Here is a 24,170-nt window from a genome sequence, read left to right on the forward strand (position 1 = left end):
CTCTTATCTAGCCTGGGACAATATTGGAGTCATTTTTTTATGCAATTTAAACTCCATATTTTCTTTTTGAAAGTACTGTGATAAACCATGTTCATGAATTCAAGCAACATTTTCTTCTTTAGGAGGTAAAATACAATGGTACAAATTCTGCAAGGTGAGCCTTTCTTGATTTCCCAGCTTGCTCCCCATAACAAGTGTTGTTTTCTGCCCTCTGCAGACTATTGGATACGGATGGACGTTTCCGACAGCCCTGAGTGAAACCCCTACTCTCCTGACGAGGAGGACCAGCAGCTTTCCGATGACAAAGTCCTGAAGGAGAGCGGTTCAGACCGCGAACTTGATGGAGAGGGTGGGCAAGGTAGTGTCATGGGAGAGGAAGAGGAGGATGCAGCCAGGGGACTGAGTCATGGTGAAGAGGAGAACCACTCGGGTGAAGAGGACCCCCTAAGTGAAACCAAGTCTCAGGAGTCTGACAATAACAAGCAGAGTGGAGAGCTGAAGAGCCGTCTGCCTCACAAAGGAGAGGAGGGAGACCGGACAAATGACCTTGGTGATGAAGCGTCCTCTGTCACCTGTGAACTAGATGAGCATGAGTTGGACTATGATGAGGAAGTTCCTGAGGAACCAAGTGCTGCTGCTGCAGAGGAGGATGGTGAGAAAGCTGCTGGTGAGGATGATGAGGAAGAGGAGAAAGGAGATGATGCCCATGAAGATGAGAAAAAATCCAGCAGTAAAAGTGACGATGAAAAGGATGGCCAGGATTCCCTCAAGGAGAAGAAAGAAGAAGACGATGGAGAAATTGATGATGGAGAAATTGATATAAGTAGGAGCTAGTCCGAGGTGGGCAGAGTCCTGCAGGGAGAGACCTGTCCTCCTGTTTCAGAACTGTTTGGCTCTTACACTGACGTGCCTTCTTAATTCTTTGACCCAAATATCTGTGTTAGCTGTGTCTCCAGTGTGCAAGTAACACACTTTTTCTTTGGAGGTAAGACCATACTATGTACCAAGTCCTAAACTCAATGGCTCGTAAGATGAGTACCACATACTATAGAAAACCTTTATGCCAGGTATTGTCAGAGCCATCAGAAATAAGCTTTGTTCCCACTGGCTCCAGTGCTTTAAGAAACTGATCTGCGTCAGCCCTTGGAGGACTTTTGAATGATGCCGACACCAAATTACTTAGCTGTGGATTAGACGTTCATAAGATGTCTCATCAGTTTGGGTTGAAGGGCTGGTGCTGCAGAGTGGCTGCCATGTGCTTGAGGCATCAAGCGTGGGTGGGAAGCCCGTGGCCCTTAGCTGTCTGTCAGGCTGTAGCGGCCTCTGGGCGTGTGGAAGAGGAAAGGAGCGTGCTGGGCTTTGTGGAAAGAACCTAACCGGGCAGCCCCGGCGCATGGTTTGGGTGATGTGTTCAGGGATGTGCAGCTGAGTAGCTGCTGTTTCATAGCTGAGAACAAACGCAGCCATTTAAAAACATTGAAAACTGGGTTTAATTGCATTGGTAATTAGGGCAAATAGCACTCTTTATCCATGTTTGCCTTTAGGTAGGAAGCACTGTGGTACAACCGTTGTGTTTAATACTAGTTTCCCTGTTGCAGGCAGAAGAAAACAGGACAAAGTGGTTCTAGCAGTAGAGTAGAAACCCTCCTGTGTGTTCCTGGTTTGGTGGACACTTTACTCAGATCTGAACAGTGGGAGTGCAAAGTACTACAAAGAGAAGCTGCTGGTCCAGAGCACCTGCCTGGCTCTGCTCCTGGCTGGCCGTGCCAAAAGTGCTCCTGCGCAGCTAGACTAGGTTGGGGCAGTGTTGGGAGAACAGACCGGGCTGCATCAAAAGCAGCGTGGCCAGTGGTGCAAGGGAAGTGATTCTGCCACTCTGCTCTGCTCTGGTGAGTCCTAACCTAAATACTGCGTCCAGCTCTGGAGCCCCCAGCACAAGAAGGACGTGGAGCTGTTGGAGCGGAGCTAGAGGAGGCCACAAAAATGATGTGAGGGCTGGAGCACCTCTGCTGTGAGGAAAGGCTGAGAGTTGGGGCTGTTCAGCCTGGAGAAGAGAAGGCTCTGGGGGGACCTTGTGGCAGCCTTTTGGTACTGAAAGGGGGCCTGTAGGGAAGATGAGAAAAATCTTTTTAGCAAGGCCTGTTGTGATAGGACAAGGAGTAACGGCTTTAAACTAAGGGAGGGGAGATTTAGACTGGATATAAGGAAGAAATTTTTTACAGTGTCTCTCCAGCCTGTGGAGTCGGCTGGAGAGAAAAACTTTGATGTACTCGATGCCTCACCAGAGAGCTCTTTGCTTTGAACGCACGGTGATGCTTTCTTTGCTGCCAGGTTATATTTATTGTTTTCTGTAGAAGGTAGAGCTCCAGATTTGAAGTGTTTGTCATTAAAAGGACTTTAATAGGAGTTCATAGGATTATTACTGCATATGCTTAATGGTGCGTATTCATCCATCCCTCCCTCCTCACCCCTAGAATAAGGTTCTTGTGCTTTCACCCATCTGTGACTGGATCTGTTTGTCCTCTCTGGGAAGGTGAGGGATGGCAAGCGTCCTTCCCTGTGTATGAGAACAGGTAAATCTCAAGAAAGTTGGAGAGAAGGAAAGTCTCATGTCTGAAAGAGCATTATTCCTTGATGGCTTTTAAATGGTTGTGGGGCTGAATAAATGCTTGCTGTAGGCATACGGGGTCTAACAGAACTGTATTTCCACAGATTACTGCGCTTGTCAATCTATTCATCACGGTGGGAATGACAAAGGAAACTACTCCAAGTCTGAGCCGTACTCCCCGAATGGAGCTCCTCCTATCGGCCCTCACCCCCTGATGCCAGCCAACCCTTGCGTATGGACATCTTTTCTGGGAATTTATGGCTTCTTCACATAGCTTTTGTCTCCCGATGTAGGAGAAGTGAAGATTTTATTTGAGCTACAGATAGTTAAATCTTAATTACTGTACAGAACGCACTCTTAGTGCAGGGGTAGGAGGATGTTCTGTTTCAGCGTGATGAAGGCAAGAGAATGTCTGGGGTGGTAAGGTGGTTCCTCTTCATGTGCCCTGGCTGCTCCTCTGCATACCAGGCTGCTGTGCAACGCTTACGGCCGCATCTGCATCTGTTCTTGGGGATGCTGGAGAGGGAGGGAGTTTCCAGGCTATAACCCGACCGAGGAGCGGTTCACTTGTTAGCTACTGGGACAGTGGAAAGGATTAGATTTGGACAAGTGTGCTTTGTGTACAGACAGAGGCTCTGGCATGACTCTCCACCACTGGTGGAGTTGCACGTTGGTTGAGTCAGACGAGGAAAGCATCCAGCCAGTTGCTAAAATCCCAGATGCAGCTGGTTGGTCTTGCCTGCTGTAAGGTGTGGAGCTCCATGAAAGTAAGGCTGTGAGCCGTTGCCCTCCACTTCCTTTTGCGGTCGTGCAAACTCTTTTCCTCCAAGAGGAGTCGCAAAAATGATGAGTCCTGTGGGGAGCTTTTCACTGGTATTTGTCACATCCTTTAACAAGTGGCTTTCCTTGTGCTGTAAGACCTGGCTGGTCTACAGAAGCAGTGCATAAAGAGAAGCCTGTCCTCACTATTGTTAAGCACGAGACACCATCAGTTATTTTCATGGTGCTTGCTTGTGAAGTTAATTAGCTTGTTATAAACATGATTAGCAATGAGAGTAAATACTTGTGAACAGCAATACGTTTATTTAATAAGCCAAATTAATCTTTGACTGTTGGCTTTGAAAATTACAGCTGTGATGAATATGATGCGGTGTTTTGTTCCTCTCCACTTGGTGCCTGTTCAGCAAACAGTGATGGCCAGCAAGCTCCGGGGTGTTGATCTCAGTACTTTGCTCTAACATGGGAGGGTGTGTGTGATTGCTTGTGGTCCAGGACTGTGAAACCCACCTGCCCGCTTTTTTAGGAAATGCTACGACAGTGTCACGATGAGTTCTCTTTTCTTTTTAAAGGAAAGAGAGCGAGAACGAGAAAGGGAACGAGAGCGTGACAAGGAACACCAGCAGCGGAAGGAAGAGTGGGAATGTGAGAGAGAACAAGTGAAGAGAGATGAAAATGACAGGCAGCACAGGCATCGGGACAGGGACCGAGACCGGGACAGGGACAAGGAACATGAAAAGGAGAAAGAACAATCAAAGTCCTGGTCCCCTCTGCTACCAAGGTAAGCGTTTGCTGGAATTCAGGCTTGACATTTTACTTGGCATTGTTTTAGCTGCGGATCGTGAACTAGGCCCACGCTGGTCGGGGTGGAGAAGATCTCTGTTGTCCTCAACTCTTTGAGTAGAGCGGTAGCTTCAAGAGGAGAGCAACGCTTTAAATGAGTCTTGCTGTCCACTAAGTGGAGCTAAAACATCGGCCAACACCAAGCACTCATCACCTGGCTCTGGAAGGAGCAGAGCCTCTGGCCTGTAGGTATGGAGATGTTCAGCTTGTCCTCTTCACCTGAGGCTGGACGACGCCTTGGGAGGTTGGCAGAGTCCCCAGTGCTGAAAGAGTCCTGCGGTTGGTGGCGACTCCCTTTGAAGCCTGGACAAATGTCCTTTGAGAAGAACCAGGGCCCGTTTGGGAGTTTGTGCATAGCAAAAGTATCTGGAGATTTATTAAGTAAAACTCCTAGAAGAGGCTAGAAAACGTAAAGGCATTGTGTGCCTAGAAATGAGTCCCTGCTAGGTTTTAACAGTGCAATTGCAGTGTTGAGTCAGTTTTTTTGCCTCTGCTGATTTTTTTCTTTTTTTTTTCCCCTAAAAATGCTGGTTCTGACCTGTGTAAAAGAGAAAATTGAACCAGACAGACTAAAAGTCTAGGAATTTCAAAAGCGAATCCTATTTTGTTACTCCATCAATTACTGAAGTACCATGGCTGACCAGCATACTGCGTATTAGGCATATTTGTAAAGCACTGTCTAAACATCACAGCTGAATGTAGAACTTATGGGAATTTCTAATGTCACAACGTCTTTTGGTTCAGAATCTGAGAAAAATATCAAATTGCTTGCTGAAGGATGTCTCCAGGAAAGCTGATTAGCAGTTTCAGTGTCTTGGAAACTAGTGGCAGACAGAGTCTTCTGACAGCGTGTCGAGGAACGTGGGGACGCATGAGCAGATGTATGTGCCTGTTGGGGCAAAGAGGGGTGCAGAGAGGCTGTTTCCGAAGAGATATTGGAGCTTCTCCTTCTGCCTGATGTCTGTGTTGTTTCTCAAGCACTAGAGGAAGGTGCGAAACATCTGGAGTGTGAGGAAGAGTGTGTTTTAATGAAGAACAGGGCTAAGAAGGCGTGGAACGAGGTGCCATGTGGAATTACGTGGTTTCAGGTGGGAGCAGAGTTTAGCCTTGAATCTGACCCAGAGTTTTTATTTGCATGACTAGAAGGAAAGATGATTTTTGATGATGGCCCAGTTTTCCAAGAAGTCATCATTGTTTCATAACAGTTTGAAGGTGTCTTGTGAGTGCTGTGGTGCGGGAGCAGTGTCAATAGGAATACATTTGATTATGGGCTACATTTAATTATAATCTTCACTTACCACCATAATTTGTGCACCTTAATTACCACATTTGCTGTTGGTTTGTGCTCTCGTTGGGTTAGTGATGGAAGAGATCTTGCTGTCCAGAACCATGTAATGATGATGACGGTGATGAAAGCGACCTCAGCTGGTTGGCAGCTCGGGGTGTTAGTCATAAAGAGTCACGGTGACCAGGATCACTGCGCCCAAGGCTCGGGTTGCTGGTTGCTCCTTCCCTTGGCCCTCATGCTGGCTCATGGGCAGGGCCTTGTGGGGGAGCTTTCACTATTAGTGATGCCCAGGGTTTGCTGGATAGGAGCGATGGCCGTGTTTGCCCATCTTAGATTCATCTCACCCTGTGTAACCATCTGTGTGAGAGGGGAGACAGGATTTACAGTGTACGTGACGTTACATGCTTTCTGGATACAGGTTCCCTGCTTCCCTCCCGTGCCCTGTCTCTGACATAAGCACCACTTAAGGGAGCTTTGGATGCCTCTTGGATCTCCAGAAGAGGCTTCTTAAGATGAGTCTTGGTAAATTAAAATTAGTCCTTGATACACCTCATTGCTTTTGAAGTCCGCTGCTCTTTCTAGAAGCGTATTGTAGAGAATCTGCTGTTGGAAGTGTCCTCAGCCTTGTCCTGTAACCCAAGCGCTGATGACTGTAGGGCCAGGTGGAGAGCAGGGACAGAGGGACAGCAAGCAGGGCTCGCTTTGCCTTCACTTGTGCGGGGCTCGAAAAGCTGGTGGCAAGAAGCATCTGTAATTTTTATGTTGAATAGGGAGCTAGTACTGAGTGAAAAGCTTTAAAATCTAAAAAAAAAAAAAGTCGTCGATCAGCACCCACACTCAGTATCCCCTCTTAGAGTAGAGTGGAATTGATAGGAGCTCTCGCCAGTAAACCCAAAAGCCCAACGTTGTTGAAGGCAGCTGTCCAAGGGCTCTGAATGGGGCTTCAGTTCCGGCTGTTGAAGCCTGTGTCAACATGAATGCTCTTACTACAGCATTTACAGGTGTATGGATGTTTGCAGAGAAAACAAAACTGCAGAAAAAGCTTTTTAACAAAGTGAAAGTGTAATTCAACTTCTTTTCCTTTGGAGAAGACATCCCTCATCCGGCAGTTTGCATTTCCCTACGCTGCCTTCCCCGCAGGTCTCTGTCACGCTCTGGGCAGTCATGTTTTGTCCCACGTAACCTTTTTGACAGGCTCCAGACTTCCTTGTGGCAGTGCAGCGGTTCGAGCCGTCTCACCTTTTCCCCAAGTACCTTCGTGCCGTGCTGCAGAGGGTCAGGTTTGGCACCTTGGGATTAAACCGCTCCCGAGTTTGTTTAATGTGTAAAACACTCGTGATTGCCACGCGTTTCCCGGGCAGCAGGATGCATGATAGTGAGGTAGCACTCACCTGTGTGGCTGTTTATAGACTGGGCTTTCCCTAATTGCTAGATCCCAGCTTTTGGCAAGTCGGCCTTTCCAGGAGTCGTGCAATGATGGGTGCCGGTGCGTGCCGGGCTGCAGGCAGCTTCCCGTTAACATTCCTGCACCAAAGACAGCACCAGAGCCCACGCAGCCCTGCACTTCCCTTACTAATGACCTGGGGAGGTTGGAAAACTGCTGCACAGGGGTTGTGCGACCTGCGAGGAGCTTTGCCAGAGGCAGAGCTGAGGATGTCTGTAATTACAGAGAGATGCCGGTCTGTCCATCTGCGTACGAGCTCCCTTAAGTAGAGGCTGGAGGAGGGAATGAATTATGATATACAGAGTGCAGAGTCAAAAGGGATGAAATAAAACTCAAAAAGCTAATAGCCAGGGACATGAAAACAAACTCCTTTTCCATTATATTGAAAGCAGGAAGGTTTAATCTGATTTCTAAACAGTGGAGCACTTAAGGCTAATAGCGTAGGGAAACCAGAGGACTTCCTGGCACACTGGTTGCTGCAGTTGAGCAGGGTTAGAATTTAGCAGCAAACAAAGATTGTAAACCCTAAGGGACTCAGTGGCAAGCATTTCTTCTTGAGCCTTTTAAAAGAAGACGCTGGAGTATTTGGGCTTGAAGTAGGGTTGTTGCATGTGGGTTGGACTTTTTTCGAAGCAGTGTGCAATTGCCACTTCATGCTTTGGGTTTGTTTTTTTTCCCCCAAGCTTAAGATGAGCACTCCAAGAAGTTTATAATCTGAGATTGTAAAATAGTTCCTCCCCCTCCTCCTCCTCCCTCTTCAGGCATCGAACACTTCAACAAGGCAGGACTCTTTATGATCAATCAGAGGGATAACTTGGCTGGCTGTCCTTGCGCTCCCCATCTCCAGAACGAGTTCTGGTGCCCCAGGCTGTGACTGATTTTGCTGAGTGCAAAATTTCTGCTTTACGTTTCTGTCTTGCCAGTGTAGCTCACTGCTGTACAAATCATTTCAGGGATAAAGAAGTGGCATGAAATATGTTATCTGAAGGAACTTGGAGCAGTGCAAGACGTTCTTACCTTTCGCTGTGAGCAAAAGCCCTACACACGGAATTAGTAATTTGCTTTAATCCTTCTGTTGGTGTACTGGTCTTTATCCCACCATCAACCAAGCAAACCCGATTGTTTCAGGAGCACGTTAAGCAATGCAGTTAGTGTCATGGGAGCTGTTAGCGGTTGTATTTGCAAAGCACTGAGGGACACCGAGGAGTTGGACCCACTGGCAAGGGCAGCAGGCTCAGTATCACCGCCCCTTTGGCTGGGGTGGCACTAGGTGTTGCCCACCAAGCGGCGACAAAGAAGAGGAAGCAATCCTGACCTCAAGTCTGACCTTAAAGTTATTTCCTTGCAGACAAGTTTGGTCTGAGCCCATGATACGGACCCTAGAATGAGTGGGGTGCTGGTGCCAAGTGGGGTGAGGAGGAGGTGGTGGCTGTTGTCCTCGGACATGTCCCAGAGTCTGGGCAGGAGGTGACAGCAGCTCCAAAGCTGCCGAGAAGGAGCAGTGTCCCAGTGAACCGTCTTGTGATTATGGCACATACAACAGTTTTTTGGAAGGAAGTTTTCTTCAGCTGGGCTAAAGACTTATTGATGGAGTGCACTTACGCAGCCATTAAAAAATAAAAATAGCACCTGCAAATAAGGACACTTTAAATTTTAAAGCAATGTCAGAAAGGGCAGCTGTTCTGTTGCAAATCATAAATCCTTGGTGAAACCCTTCCAGCAAGGAGAGTTGTGCTTCTTTCTAGCTTCTGTTGAGCTGGCACTAGCCCTCAATTTTGAATTGCTGTATAATGCTGCAGACCCTGGGACAAAAGGTTACAAGTTCCCTTGGCAAAGCTCACCCTTGAGTTATTCTTCCAAGCTCATTCAAGTTGTCTTCGCAATAGGTCATTGTTAATCTCTAGGGTGAGCACATTAAGAAACAGAATAACCTGGAGTCCAAAATCAATAAATGTAGGTTATCCAGGGCTTGCAAGTTAGAAAGTGTTGGAGTGAGGTTGATTAGATAAAGGAGTGGCAAAAGTACGAGAATGCAAATGGAGTGATTCATGAGCGTGTGTGTGTCTATGTGTGTGATCACAAACCGACTGAACTAGTTTTTTTGAAGAATCTGTAATTCTCAGTATTCCTGGGTTGTCATTTATCTTTCCCAACAGCTTCTGGTGATCTCCCCATGCCACCAGCTGGATCTGCTCCCTATTTTTTGAGCGTGGTCGGCAGGGGCTCTGTGCGAGAGCCACTGTTGCTCAAGTAGAGCTGAGTGTTTTGGTGGGCTTGGTAACAGCATCTCATCCTGCTGTATAAAGGTGGTGCAGTAGACTGATGGATTTTCTCTCCTCTCAGTTTCCCCTGTTGCAGCTGTTTCTTACAAGAAATCCTTCATTTGTTCCTGTTTGTCCTGCCATAGGAGGAAGAGTAGGCAGGATAGACAACTGTGTGCTCTTTCTGGTTTTGAGCCGGGCATCAGTAAGACCCTGGAGCGCTCCAAGTTAGCCTTACATCCATGAGAAGCTGCTTGAGGGGGGAAAAGCAGCCTCTGGCAGGAGGCACAGATCTGTTTTCCAGGTGTCTGCACCTTCCGTGGGTGGCTTCTTGGAGTGCAGCAAGTTCAGAGAAGCAAATGGCCCTGGGCTGTTGGGTTTCCCTGTCTGAAGGAAGGCTTGAGCCAGCCCTCTGTTCCTCCTGCACACAGTGGTCTGCTGTGCTGCCTTCGGTGCTTCGGGGTGCAGCGCTGCTCAGAAGAGGATTTCCCTTCTCCCCATATACACAACATGCCCCATGCTGCAATGCAGTTCTTCAGACTCGTAGTCAAGAGCCCTGTATGGTGAGACCACAGTGATAAACATTATAACGACCTGTTTACATCCCCATTTTTTGTGGTGCAGCTTCCAGCCAGAGCAGTGGAACCCGACTAGATGGCCTTGCTTTCATTTATGCTCCCAGTTCATTTGGGAAGTTAGCGAAAAGAAAATCTCTCCACGAACCAAATCGGTGAAACTTTTCAAAGTTCTCTGCGAAGCATTTCTGTTGACTGGAGTTTTCGTTAGTCTTCTTGGTTGCTGAGGTTCTGCCTCCACTTCTACAGTAAAAGGAGAAGGGTTTCGTAACCGTAAATCAAGATGAAGAAGGGCACTGAGTGACTCAGATGTGGATCTCAAGGAATGTGTTTTTCTTTGGCATTTCAGAGATGGAATTACTGGAGAGATCCCACACACTGGAATTTATTAAAACGTTGCAAAGACCAAGGCAGAATCACACGTGTGGGTCTCTCTCATATAGACGAGGTTCTCAAGGCATCAAATGCTCAGCCTGTAGGGTAGATCACGTCTAAGATATGTTTATCTACATGCTCTGACAATTTCATACTGTAGGTTCATTTTGTATCTCCACTGTTTAATTTCAAAGCCTCTCCCCATCAGGCTTTGAAGAAATCTTTTCTTTTTTTTTTCAGGCAGCTGATAACACTAATTCAGATCGAAACCTCTTGAGAAAAGCATATCTTTTGCTAATATTTCACCAAGATCAATTTGCTCTGGCTCCAAGGTTCAGCATTTCCCGTCATAGCCGCACGTACGTGGCTTTCGGGACCTGTTGTCCCTCTCCAGCCACACAAGTGCCTTTATTGTGCCAAGACGGGAAAAACCTTCCAGCGTGCATGCACACTGCTGGGCTTTATTTTGCAGCAGTTGCAGGTCCCTTCACAACTGCCTTGGCACATGGCTTCCCAGTTGTTCCTCGAGTCTGCTTCCTCTGGAAAATTCCACTGACACAGAAGGAAAACTCGCACCAGGGCTGCTGACGCAACACTTGCTTTCCCGCAACAAACGAAAAGGCTTTTAAATCATCGGTGGACTTTCCTCTTTCAGAAAATTGAGATGTAACTGCCAGCCAGAACAGTAGCCCTGGAGCCAGGCTGACGTCACCAGTGACCGTGGGCAATAAGGTTTGAGTTACCTGTGGGAGCCATGTCCCACGAGGAGGGGGAAGGAAGGAAGAACTTTCCCCCTCTAAGATTCCCCTAGGGGAATCTTGTTTTCCCCTCTAAGACTAGAAATGCTTCAGTATTATTTGCATAATACACGAGGAGGAAAACTTGAGCCGTGTGGCTCCGTTTTTCCCCCTCCAAATTCTTGTCGATTTCAGTGACGTGCTTCGAACTGGGTTTATTTGGGAGCCAGAGCACGTGCAGCTGGGAGCTGGCTGACCTACGCTGTGGTCTGTGTTGCCAGCTGGAGCTGCCTTTGTTCCTCCTCTCATTGCCAAAGCCACGTTCAGCTTCAGTTCTCCGCTTGATTGCCGTGATTAAATTCCAGCATTAACATGTTCGTTCTGGAAAACAAAGCCTTTAGATATTTTAAGGTTAAAATGGGCTTCGGAAGTAGCTAAGCTCTACAGACCTTGCTTATGCCCTGGTGACGCAGCATGCTGCTGCTCAGGGCTCTGGAAGGAGATTAAGCTGCTTTTGATCAGTCTGTCTTGTCAGTCTCTTATTGCCTCTGTAATTTAATTTTTTTAAAAAAACCTCATGGCATAGGCTTACCTGATTATGGAGTTAATTCTCAAATATTTGAAATGTTTCCTAAAAATTGGAATCTGGTGAAAAAGACAAGCAGGATTCACACATGTGCTTTGGTAGCATATGACTTTTTTGCCAGCTGCTCCCTGTGCCGAAGAGCATTAGGTTTGCCGGCAGCATGGATTGCACCAGTTTGGGTAACTGTGCCTGGCTGAGGATGAACTCATATGAAGGGCTGTGAGCTGATCTCCTGGCTCAACCCCCTCAAGGCAGCCAAGCTGCTTCTCCCCTTCCCTCCTCTGTTCACCGTGGGTCAGCTCCTGCGGTTCAAATCCTGCCATGGGCTGGCTGGAGTTGCTGACCCAGCAGCAGACTACTTCCCCCCACCTCTCCCTGTTGACTGAAGGAGTTGACTTGGCCCATGGAAACCTCCAAAGAGCCCCAGATCCAGCACAAGACAGGAAGTGAAAATTACCCAGTCGTAAGAGCTGAAAGTGAGGAGAAAGCCTCCCCCTTCTCAGGGTCAAACATATCAGTGCTGCAGCGTCACAGCATCAGTTGTTCCCGCGTTGGGTCGGATCTGAGGTCCAGCTCCTCAGATGTGCAGCTGTTGGACATCAATGTGGGCAAGTTGTTTTTTGGGGAGAGACACGGAGAACGAATTCCATAGGAGACTTTCCTTTCTGAAAACTGTTGCAGGAGAGAGTTGAGCCTGGAGAGTGGCAAGGACGTTCATTAGTTGTTGGCTTTCACATTGGTCACCTTGGACACTGCAGTGGAAGGCTGCTCAGCAGGCTCTGTCCAGGTCTGGAGATTGATGCCGCTGCTCTGCCCGCCTGCGCCAGCAGAATGTTCCCCCTGAGTCTCCCAAAGTATGCAGACTGCGGTCCCTTGGGAAGGGACATCAAAGCAGGACACAAGCATCCTCGCGTGGTGTTCTCCTCCTTTCTGCTCCTGTTTAGCCTGCTGGATGCAAGGGCGTGTAGGCTGTTCCCAACCTGCTTTTTCTTCCTGCTTTGCACTTAATTGCTTGGAAGATACTCCAGAGGTCAAGATGGCTTTAAGTTTGTACTATATCTGCTGGAACCAGAGCTTGACCCAGGCTACAAATATTTGCTGTTAGCAGAGTATAAATAATAGCTCCAGTCTATCTCAACCCCATATTCAGAGTCATGGTCTTCCTCATGACTGAATACTCAGATATAGTTGTGGCTGTAATACGGAAGACTAGACCAAAACACCACAAATAACATGTGCTGCATTAAATAGCGTACGTTCGAGCAGAACTGGAAAGGGTGACGATGCTAAATGAAGATGCTGGTGAGTAATGCTGAGCCATAACCCTGCTTGGGACTCTCTTACTGAGCGGTCAGCAATTTTGCGTGCTAATACGTAAGCGTCCTCTTCTGAGGCTGGAATGAGATTTGTGGGAGAGGCGAGCATGAAAGAAGAGTTTCTCCTCCTGTAAAACTCTGTATATACTGAGACAGACGTGGGATAAATTGTAAAATTGCTGTAGTTACATCAGCAAACATAGGGAAAAAGTAGGGTACTGCACTGGACTTTACAGAATCACAGAATCACAGAATAGTAGGGGTTGGAAGGGACCTCTGTGGGTCATCTAGTCCAACCCCCCTGCCGAAGCAGGGTCACCTACAGCAGGCCGCACAGGACCCCGTCCAGGCGGGTCTTGAATATCTCCAGAGAAGGAGAATCCACAACCTCCCTGGGCAGCCTGTTCCAGTGCTCCGTCACCCTCAGAGGGAAGAAGTTCCTCCTCATGTTCAGACGGAACTTCCTGTGCCTCAGTGTGTGCCCATTGCCCCTTGTCCTGTCACTGGGCACCACTGAAAAGAGCTTGGCCCCATCCTCCTGACACCCACCCTTCAGATATTTGTAGGCATTTATAAGGTCCCCTCGCAGCCTTCTCTTCTTCAGGCTGAACAAGCCCAGTTCCCTCAACCTCTCCTCGTAGGGGAGATGCTCCAGTCCCCTCACCATCCTCGTAGCCCTCCGCTGGACTCTCTCCAGTAGCTCCTCATCTTTCTTGAACTGGGGAGCCCAGAAGCTCAGTTACAGTCAGCGTATACAAGTTCTGGAGTCGGGGAAGAGGTGAGAGGCCATAGGAGTTCTGACTGTGCTGAGACTCTTTTAACACTGCCAGGCAAGGAGGAGATGAGACTTCTTAGTGACTAGTGAAGCCTTCAAAGGGCAAAAAGGCTGCTAACGAAGAGCTGTAATTATCCGGTTGTCTGTTGAATAGGTGTTGTGGCAAGAAATGTACTCCGTAGAATTATTAGAAAACTTGGAGGTTGCCTTTTTTATCTCAAAAGGTAGAGGAAGCTGCATGGGGAGTGGTTGCTTCAGTCATGTAACTAATGGGGTGGTACTGGTTGAACCCAGAGACGGAAGGTGCCGTTCCTCCCCCAAATTCTGAGAGCAAGAGGGTTCCTTATTTTGAGAAAAGGAGCAAACGCATTGTTCTACTGGTAATTTGATGAGGGCAACAGACTTTGTGAACTTTTAAACAAGCGCAAACTAAAACCTGAGGGAGAAGGTTATAAGCAGGTAATTGAACAGTCAGGTGCAGGTTACAGTAAGGGCAAGTGAAAATCTCAAGTTAAATCACCCTTAGATAGGAGAGGTAATAAAGTCTTTTTGGTTGGAAAAGACCCTTAAGATCAAGTCCAGCCATTAACCTTTAGTGGTCCACCACTAAACCATGTCCCTAAGCACCACGTCGAGGCCCCTGTCGTGTGTACAGGAGTGTTTAAACACACATGTGATGTACAATTTAAACATTTTGTATGTGCAGATCTGTTTATACAGGAGCTATAAGAAAGTTTCATTCATTCCTCTACTATAGCTTTAGTTAATAGACAGCCTTAGAATTAAGAAATGGTTCAGCCTCATCTGCTTTTAACGTTGGAAACAAATTAAAACATTTTTATAGCTATGAAAATGTTTGACAGATTATTCCAGCAGTCCTGTGCTTTTAAATACTTGAAGTTGCTGTTTCACAGACTCCTGCAATGTGTAATAAATTATGGATACGTTGAAGGGTGACACAACACCCTACCAATGTCACCTCTTTTAAGGTGACCTGCAAATAAATTACACCTTGGGAATCGCCCTGAATCCTCCAGAATACAGGACAATCCCCTTTGCCACACTGCTTGTACCTTATTGACCTGAGCTTTTTTTTTTCTCTCTTTTTCAACTCGGAGGGTTCAACCCTTGAAGAACAGGCTCTGTACCTGCAGTGATGTCTTTACACCCTTCTGGTGCACATTGCGGTGCTGATTTGGTAACACACAACAGCAGCCAGTGGCCTGTTCTGGCATGGGGACTGGTTTTGCTGCGTAACGTTGCATGCACTTAATCCTGTGTTCTGCAGGGGGGGAAAGCAGATATCCTTAATCACAAGAGGAGGAATTAACAGTATCTATTCTTGTATGCAGTCAGCCGCCTCCTCCCCAGTTACCAGTAGGTGTGACACCAGTGATGGGGACGTTGAGGAGTAACCAGCTGTTAGGGCAGAGGCTGGAGTGCTCTGAGTCCAGAACTGACCAGCGTTGAGGAGCCAAAGCGATTCCCATCTCGCCTAGTGGGTGCTAGATGGAGTCACAAAAGCGTTACATGTCGCTGGCCTCTGCGGTAGTGTTACCCGTTAAACGTTCTGCGGGGTGACGCACGGGCTCTTTTGCACCCTGCTGAGTCGCGTGACGGAGCGCGAGAGAATTTTTGCATAAACTGAGCGCGTTTGATTCTGAAGCCCTGACCGGCAGATTTTAAGCAGGTGTATGTGTTTTGGATAAAAATGCACAGAATCAAATGGATAAGAAACAGCAATTCCACGGGCTACTTCATTGGTTAATTTACAAGTCAAATGTCACCCAAATTGGCTGTTGTATAGTAATTTGCCTCTGAAAAGGTGACTTGATTTAGAATATGGGAAGCAGGTCCCTTGAGTGGAATCCATATTGTTTGAGAGTGTTTTTGTGAAATAGCCAAGTGTCTGTAGCTACAGTGATCATATCTACATAATATTTAGTCAACAAGAAACAGGAGTGCATTTCATTGCTTTTGAGAATGTCCGTGGACGGTACCTACTGACTTTGATCGTGCTCAATATCTTAATTTTTGTAGTGAAAAAGCTGTGAAGAAACTAGCTGCCCTTCCAGTCCATCAGCCACTCACTGAAATTACACCAGCAGCACCGGAGCGAGCCAAACCCGGGGATAATTAAGAGGCGAGAAGGAAGGAACATCAGACAAGGACTCCACCCTGGAGGTAAGAAAGCTGTGGGGTGGAGTGAGGCTTGATCTCATGGAAAACAGAGCAAATCCTGGGTTTCTCTCAGAAGGACCAACTGCAAGGGCTCTTCAGTATTAAGGGAGAAATCTGTTTCCTGGGGTGGGAAGGAAATGGGATGAGAGAGGGAAGGAGCTGGGGTGAGTGCTAGTGACTTGCCATAGCAAGTGGCTCCTGTCTCTGAAGGCTGCTTAGGGGACGAAGTAGGTGGAATACATGAGAAGTGCCAAAAGGCAGGGTCTTCAGTGCAAAAAAAAAAAAAAGGGTATCTGAGAGCCACTGGTTGCAGAGGCCGCACAGCAGGGAAGCAAAGGGGTGTTAGGTGCAGAGAGGAGATCCGATGCATTGGAGGGCCGAGGTTTGTGGTGATGGGTTTTCACCCTGGGTACTCTAAGCATGTGCCAGTGTGCAGGGAGTGTTGTGCTCTGTGTGGTCCCAGGAGTCGGTTTGTCAGCCTCCAGCAGTGCGGCTGGGGGAGAGGAGGAAAAGCTCTGCTGCTTTCGCTGTCCCTGGTACACAGCTTGCTGGCTCCCCTGGTCTACCTTCTCTTCCTGGCTTCCTCCTGTGTGACTAGTCTGAATGTTTGAAATGTTTTCTGTCTGTCTTCTAATTGGTTTTGTTGTCTCTTTCTCCGCCCTTTGCATTTGAAATGAGAGCCTGCTGATAGTTTTCAAACAAGGAGCGCTTGTCTCTATTTAAATATGATTATCAGGCTTAATTCATCGTACTGTATTTAAAAATGTTACAGGAAAAATGCAGGTAGCATTGCCTGTTCTTGGAGGGAAGAACAGCTGAAATTCATCATACATGCTTCTGATGTTAGAAGTTTTGAAACAGCAGTACAGTGCCTATGTGCCTTGTCTGTGGAGGCAACAATTTGGCGTGCAAGAAATGTATTTACTAGAAACATCTGGTTTATGAGGACAGGAGGAGACTGAGGATGTTTTGTGCCTGCTGTGAGGCGTTATATGGTTTTCTTGGATCACTGGACGATGGGTTTTGTCAGTGTGTTTTGAAGACGACTGCAAGTCTGAGTTGTGTTCGGGGTTTCAGAAGCATCCCGGGTCAATTCTTAATTTTGTGCGTGGGATTACATCTCCTGTTTCTTCCCAGTAGCTAAAGAAAAGGCCTGGGCTGAGCAGTTATGTCTCCGTATGTGAGAACTGATCGTGACAGATTCTTTTCCCTAGAAACTCTGTCAGTTCTAGTTTCCTTTTCACTTGCTTTAACTAGTTAAATCTTGGATGTCTTTAGTCACCTTCCCTTATTCTATATTCTAGTCTTGGGGTTGGTTTTTTCATGCTTATACCCACACAAACCCCACTTCCCTATGCTCTCCCTGCGGTGCAAATGACAAAACAGCTCTATTTATGTTAGTACAGGCATGCTAATCACAAAAATATGTGTGCTTATTTGTATAGCCTGAAATACAAGGTAGTCCCACTGTGTTACACAGTTAGCAATTTTTCTTGATAGGAAGCATTTGCTCCATGAATATACGTGTGCCAAGCGGCAAAAGCATTGCCAGGGAACCCCTGAGCTGAGCCGTAACACTGGCCTGTACATGATAGCACACGTCCTGCTTTCACTTTTTGTTTACCTGAGGAAACAGTGGCCCATTTACGTGTTGCCTTAATCCTGTTTATAAATAAACAGTACTTTCTAGACTTGCATCTAACATGTTTGGGATTTTTCATATTGTCTGCAACTCAGGAGACACAGCCTTTATCTCTTCCTGGTTATTGCCTGTCTTAGCAGCTTTCTGACATCCCAGCCACTCAGGAGAATTAAAACAAAGGTGTCTGTCTCATCGCTGCCTGGTTCTTGTTGCATTCGTGACTGTAACAGGCTGTTGGCTCTTTCCACGTTCCTGAGCATGAGCAGTGTTTCTTCTGTCTCTAGTGCCTCCTCTAGCAGCAGCCCTGTATGCAGTGCCAACTCTGAAGACATGTGTGTGGACTTGGCCAGTCCTGTTTCCTCAGCCAGCTCCCGATCCCCAACTCCAGCGCAGCAGAAGAAAGGTAGAGGTACCTGGTTTGGTGTTTTCTTCTCCAAGGGGTCCTGGGAAAAGAAAAGAGGAGTAGAGATCTGAATGCGGCTTGCTTGGTGGTGCTGTGGGCTCCAGGAAAATTGTTGAGCAGAGGCAGTTGTAGATTAGAGGAGCTCAGAGGCTTCGCCTGGGGAGGGTGAGACCGTGGAGAAGGGAGGCTATGGAGCAAATATACATTCACATCCTTCCACCCCTGTGTCTCTGGCTGTAAAGTTGCCTGCTCCTGCCTGGGACTTCTGCCTGATGCCTGCTCGCTTACCTTGTTCTCTTTCACACTTGTGAGGTGATGCCAGAACTTCTGGACGACTCCAGTATCATGTCGCTCTTCCTCTGTTCTTTTCAGACCATAGCAGGGTTGACAGCAAGAGCCTTTTGTTGCTTGTCTTTTATGTTAAGCGTTCTCATAGTGGAAATTCTGTTTTCCTGAATCTTTTAACCTTGGGGCTATGCGCTGTGCTAACTGGTGTGGGCTTTTTCAGCCCCTGGAGCAGCATCCTTTCGCCCTGCCCTCCAAAAGTACGGCAGGTGAAGGGAGTTTGTCGCGAATCGCTACCTCTGCTCTCTGGTTTCAACAGGAAAGTCAAAAAAAGAAGATAGCACTAAAGAGGAAAAGGAGAAATGGGATGTGCCCGCTCAGCTTCTGAAGTCGACTAGGCCCACCCCGGGGAGCAGATCACAGCAGCTCCTCCAGACGCAGCAGCCCTCAGACCCCCAGTCGCAGCAAGGGGGCTTCAGCGCCCACAAAGACATCAAACCGACGCTCTTAATTAAGGTGAGGGCTGAGGTGAGCGCCATTTCCTCCACGGAGCGGTCCGAGGAGCAGATGGGACGGATGCTGGGGCTCGGGGCTGGTGGGAGGGGAGCTCCAGGCTCTGTGATGTTGGGATGAGCTCAGCCAGGTGGGTCTGCAGCTGGGATTGAAGGGCGGCGGACAGAACCAGTCTCGCAGCACACACCCTGTGGTGGCTTGAGTTTGGGACTGTGTTGGCGGCTCCCCTGGGGCACATTCCTGCCGCTGCTTCAAGGGCTCTTCCCCGCTTTCTCGAAGGCTGCAGCTGGAGCACCGAGGCAAAGGTGTGCGTGGCACAGTCACACGTGTACTGGGGCCTGGCCCACTGAAAGCATGCTCCCCACACGCTTCTGAGCAAGCTCTCTTCCCACTGCCCGCTCTGGGGTGAACTGCTGACGAGCCATTAACTTCATTAACTCAGGAACTTGCCTCTCTCGGGTGCCCACTACTAGCCGTGCTTTCCGCAGGGAGCCTGCCTCTTTCCCCATTACGACTGAGGCTGATGCCCCAGCTCAGCACCGTTGGCAGAGGCAGCAATCCAGATCATCTGCGAGAGTTTGGCCTTGTGTGGTTTTGTGCTGGAGCAGGGTGTTGGCTCCAGTCATGTGGGCAGGTTCCTGTTTTTGAAGCGTTCCTGTTTTCTTCTGGCAGTCCAAATTCCCCGTTGCAGTCTGAGGCCGCAGTTGCCTCTGCTTCCCTGTGCTGTGACGTGAGGTGCCTTTATCGAGTCTGCGAAGCATGCTCCGCGGGGAGGAGCGTGCGATTACACATAACTACCGGCTGGCATGGTCAGGTCCTGGAAGAAGGCATGGCTCCACGTGCCTCCTTGACATTTGCTCTCCTTGGTGCTGCTGAAAAAAAGCTCTATAAAATGCTGCGATTTTCCTCTTTCTGGCAATTATGAAAATAGCCTGGGAAACACGTTAGCCCCAGTCCCAGAGAACATTGCTGATTGCTGATGATGGTAGGGGAATTACGTGGTGCTAGTGGTGGTTGGGACTGGTATTCACAAAGAGTTTAATGGGAGATGCGCTCGCATGAGCCAGCCAGCCAGCGCATCATGGGCACCCGTCACAGGAAATATCTCTGCCTGCTTCCCTCCCCAGAGGGAAGTGGCTGCTCAGCTCCGTTGTCTGTTTTAATTCCATTTTAGGCAGACAACAAAGGAAGCAGGAAGAGATACAAGCCAGCAGACAAAGACAGGCCGACCTCTCCTCCAGTCAAACGGGAGAACATGTCACCCGGCAGAGGTGAGACATCAGCCATCGCAGGGACTCCTGGCCTGGCTGGGTTCCTGCTCTGCCGCTCAAGGCAGTGCTTGAGCCACAAATGTCCCGTGAAAGTCCTGCTGCAGGAGTCCACTCGCTGGAGAGGCTAATTGCAGGCATGTGTCCTGCCAAAACCTCAGACTGCTGGGGGATAACGGAGCAAGTTTGCAAGTAAAGCATGGCCTCAAAGCGTGGTGGAGGAGCTGTGCTCCAGCAGCCGGAGGGTGAGGAGAGGGCTGGTGCAGCTCCCCATAGGTGCTGTTTTGTACAGCTGACTATGGGGCACAGCCTGGATTAGTTTGTCTGCTCCCCCTGAAGATGGGGTGCGCAACAGTAGGTTCCTTTTCTGGCTGCTGCCGAACTTGGTCTTTTGTTGGCATGGTCTGGTCGGTCTCAAAAGATCATCTATATACTGCTGAGACGGTACAGTACGCAGGGGAGCGACCTGTGCCTTGGCGATGAGCGAGAGCATCTCACCTTTTCCTCTCCTGGTAGGCTCTCGCTACAGGAAGGCAACCAGGAGAAGTCTCTGCACGCAAGCGAAAGCGACAGAGGGGCCGGAACCCGAAACCTTCTCCTGCACAGCCAGACAGGTCAGTGCCTGCTTGTTCTTGTGGGTCTCTTGCGGACCGAGCTGGGGCTCACACTTCTCCAGTGGTTCAGCCCTCCCTCTCAGGACAGCTCTGAGGCTCTCTGGCTATAGTTTCCAGTTGCCATGGAGGCAGAGTGAGAGGAAGGATCCGAAGATCCCTGGGCGGGAGCCAGAGGTGCTCAGGGGTTCACACGGAAGCCACCAGCTAAGCTGTTCCAGCTCAGAAATGAGCAGGAGCCTGGGGGTTTTCTTGAGGTCAGTCCCAGCAAGAGGAGCCAGCCGGGTTAGGTGCAGGCTCGGTCATGCCAGTGTCTTGGCCTGTCACTAGTGCTGCGTGGTGCTGATGAGAAAGAAAGCGAAACCCCTTCAGCCCACTGCCGAACTACTCATGGCGCCTGGCTCGGGCGCGCACTTCCCCCTCTTTCGTAGCCAGGCATACCCTCACCTGCTTGCTGCTGCTGCGAGACGTTAAAATGCGGCTCCTGCCTGAGACTGACTGGTGACTAGCCCCAGCTTTGTGCCTCTCCATCCCCTCTGGTGACAGGCAACCAGCTCACGTCCCACTTCTTGGCAGCCTGCGCCCACTGCTCTTCTGGGAATATCCCGTAGCAGAACAGGGTGTGTGGCTCCAGGGGCTTTGGGCTGCGCTCTGCTCAGGGCCCTTGGGCTGAAGGGTTGTGGAGAGCACCTTCTGCGGCACATCTAAAGCTCCCTCCTTGCCCGTAGCCAGCCGGCCCTGCTTTGCATTTCTCTAGTGTCATCTCTCCGAGGATCTCTGTGAGAAAACAGACGCAGCCCTGTCCTGCACCCCTCATTCCTTGGCAGGCAGAGCTCGTGTCATCCCCTCTCCCCAGCCTGAAGCACGAGCGAGCCTGAGTTTCTGTGTGTCAGTCTTCCCAAACCAAAACCTGGCCCAGGCTGCCACAGCCCCGTCCTTCTGCAGGCCCTGAGGTCCTGTTTTCTAGCGGCGAAGACGAACCTCAGCCTTTCCAGACTAGAGGTTTTGATCACCTCCTTGTTTGTTGACACTCTTCTGGCTCCTGCTGTCTGGGTTGGTAGTGCCACGCCGTGGCTTTGACATGCCCTGTGCCCAGGCAAGGGTGGGTAAGGACACACTGGGTTTGTCCAGAGCAGCCGAAAGGTCGGTCTGTGTCCCGTTTCGAACTCCTCGGGGTTGTTTGGGTCGTGCTCGCACAGCTCTGCTTCTGGTAAGCGTAATGCAAAAGGGTGCAGCTGGCGTTAACAGCAGTGACAGTGACTCCCGCTGCTGACATCTGCCAGCAGGCTGGCCGCAGCAGCAGCACGGGCTTTCCTGAATGGTCCCAAGTCATCGTCCCAAGTCGATGGGTGCATTACCGAGCTCGCTGCACTGCAAAACCCCGGCAGGCTCCCGATGCCGCTCTGCTCCCTGGTCCTGCCATCCTTGTCCCACCGTAAGGGGAGGTGGTGACCCGCGGTGGGAAGAGCCACGGGCCGCTTGCCTCCGGCACAGGAACAGCCACTGCTGCCAGCGACGGGGACCGATGGCTCCTGCTGTCCTGCTGTGGGGCTGGCCAGGCTCCCCGTGTGCAGGGGAGGGAGCCTTCCCCCAGCTTTGCTTTGCTCCCACAGCAACGGCCTCGGCTGCAGCAAAGCAGCATTGGAGCAGAACCGGGGTGCGGTGCTGGGTGTTTGGGAGCTCCCTGCAGCTGCCAGATCCAGACCGCAAGACCCAGCGGCATCGCGGGGCAGGAGCTTTCAGGATTCGAGATGCTCCAGGGCTGCCCTATGCTCACCCGTGCCGCTCTCCCCTCTTTGCTGGTGTCTCTGCAAGCTCCCTTGCACATGTGCATCCCCCAGGGAGCTGCCGGCGCTTGGAATGATGCTTCCCACCGGAGCAGATTCCTGTGGGCTTGTTTCTCTTGCGGCGTGCCACTGGCGAGCATCCTCTCATCACCCTCTCTTCTCTCTCCCTGCCAGGAAACACCAGTTCTCACCTCAGTCCAAGAGCTCCAGCAAAGTCACAAGTGTACCGGGCAAAGCGTCCAAGCCGGGCCCCACGGGTGCCAAGGTGGGCAAGTCCAGGGCCCTGTCGCCACGGAAGGAGCTCCTAAATCAGCTGAAGGACTCCATCCCTCACAAGCGGGCCAAAATCCTGGGGAAAGTGTAGTTGGCTGTGCATGGAGCATCTCTCTGCGCCTTAGTGTCCTTTCCTTCTGCTTTGGGATTTTGCGGTTCTGTTGTATTTTGGCCGCGATTCTTTAAAAAAAAAAAAAAAAAAAAAAACACACACAAAAAACCCCCACCAAAAAAAAACCCCAAAAAACCCCCCACCCCATTGAAGTTTTGTCAGCTGAGATGCCTGCGACAACTCGCTCTGGCTCCCCAGGGATGAGCAGGGCCAGCCCCTGGCTCTGCCACCGCCGGTTCCATGTAAACTATGCACAGAGGACTCCAGCCCCGTCGGGTGCTCTTACTGTTCCTCTCTTTCTCTCTGCCCTCTTCTCCTTGCTAGCCTTGAGCTGTATTCTCCTAGTTAGCCCTGCCGTGTGTTGAGTGTCTTCAGCCATGCAGTTCTACATACTGTGTACTGAGCGAGCCGAAAACTACTGTGAACTACTGGCAACATCACCTTCTTCCTGCCCTCCCTCCCCATCCAGGAACAAAAAGGTGTTGTGGGGATGTCTGTCTAACAAGGAGGGTCTTTTTTTTTTGAGGGATCTCCCTGACATAAAGTATAAAAAAATAAAGTATACAGTTCTTCTTTCCTCTGCCGTTCTTTGCATCCCCTGTCCCCCATCTCCCTTGCCTCGGGGGCCCTGTCCTTCCCATTTTTTGGGGCATGCGGTGAATTTTTCCTGCTCTCCTGACGGCCCCCACGGCGGCACTGACTCTGCCCCCAGCTCAGGCAGCTGCTAGGGGATGGAGGAGCTGCCCCATCTCTTGGGGAAGCGCCACATCCCTGACCCCTCTGTGGACCCCCAGCACTGGGGGGGTCTCCCAGCTTGCAGCCCTGTCCTGCCTCCAGTCTTAAACCAGTATCCAACTGGTGTTAGCAGGGCAGAGTCCCCGCCAGGGAGGGGAGCGGCGGGCTCTGCAGCCTGCAGCATTGCTGGCTTCACCCGGCAGAGTCTGGGAGTGCCTCTGTGCTCCTCCAGACCCTCAGGGAATGCTGTGTGGGGTCCCAGATGCCCTCTCGTGCACTGCTGTGGGAGGCTCCATGTGCCTCGTCCCTGCCTGCTTGGGGTGCGCGGCACCCTGGAAAGACACCCCCAAATGGGTGCAAATCCCGTCTCTTCTGGCAAAAGACGAAAGCATGGCCGTGGCCTGGTCCTGCAGTCTTGCTGGCGACTGTCCCATGTGCTATACTGGAACTACTGGGCTGCTGTGGGGACAGAGCCCAAGCCCTGACCCCTGATCCTTTCCCCGCGCACCGAAGGTGTGGAGCCCACGGTGCTGGCAGGGTGCAGTGGTCCCAGCAAGTGAGCAGGGAGCACCGGTGAGCCCAAGCCCGGCTCCGCAGCAGGATGGGCTACAAGGTGGGTGAGTCGTTGAAGGATCTCCATGTGGGGTATGGAGCAGAGGAGAGCCCAAAAAATACTGCTCATCCCTGAACCAGCTCCTCTGGTCTCACCGCATCCTCCCCTTTCTGCTCAGCACCATCATCTTGGCTTCAAGCCTCCACGCTGCCGGAACACCCC

At 49.9% G+C, this 24,170-nt stretch overlaps 1 protein-coding gene across 1 annotated transcript; it reads left to right on the plus strand.

Moving 5' to 3' along the window:
- Positions 1-231: 231 nt before the first annotated feature.
- LOC104337794 (uncharacterized) lies at positions 232-22,639 on the plus strand. Its single transcript, XM_075446852.1, is given in 9 exon segments — positions 232-823; positions 2,713-2,840; positions 3,958-4,166; positions 17,639-17,811; positions 18,416-18,612; positions 19,784-19,880; positions 20,394-20,416; positions 20,418-20,491; positions 22,450-22,639. Coding segments are annotated over 9 exon segments (1,683 nt in total).
- The last annotated feature ends 1,531 nt before the right edge of the window (positions 22,640-24,170 follow it).

Source organism: Opisthocomus hoazin, chromosome Z (genome assembly GCF_030867145.1).
Source record: "Opisthocomus hoazin isolate bOpiHoa1 chromosome Z, bOpiHoa1.hap1, whole genome shotgun sequence".
Taxonomy (NCBI): Eukaryota; Metazoa; Chordata; class Aves; order Opisthocomiformes; family Opisthocomidae; genus Opisthocomus; species Opisthocomus hoazin.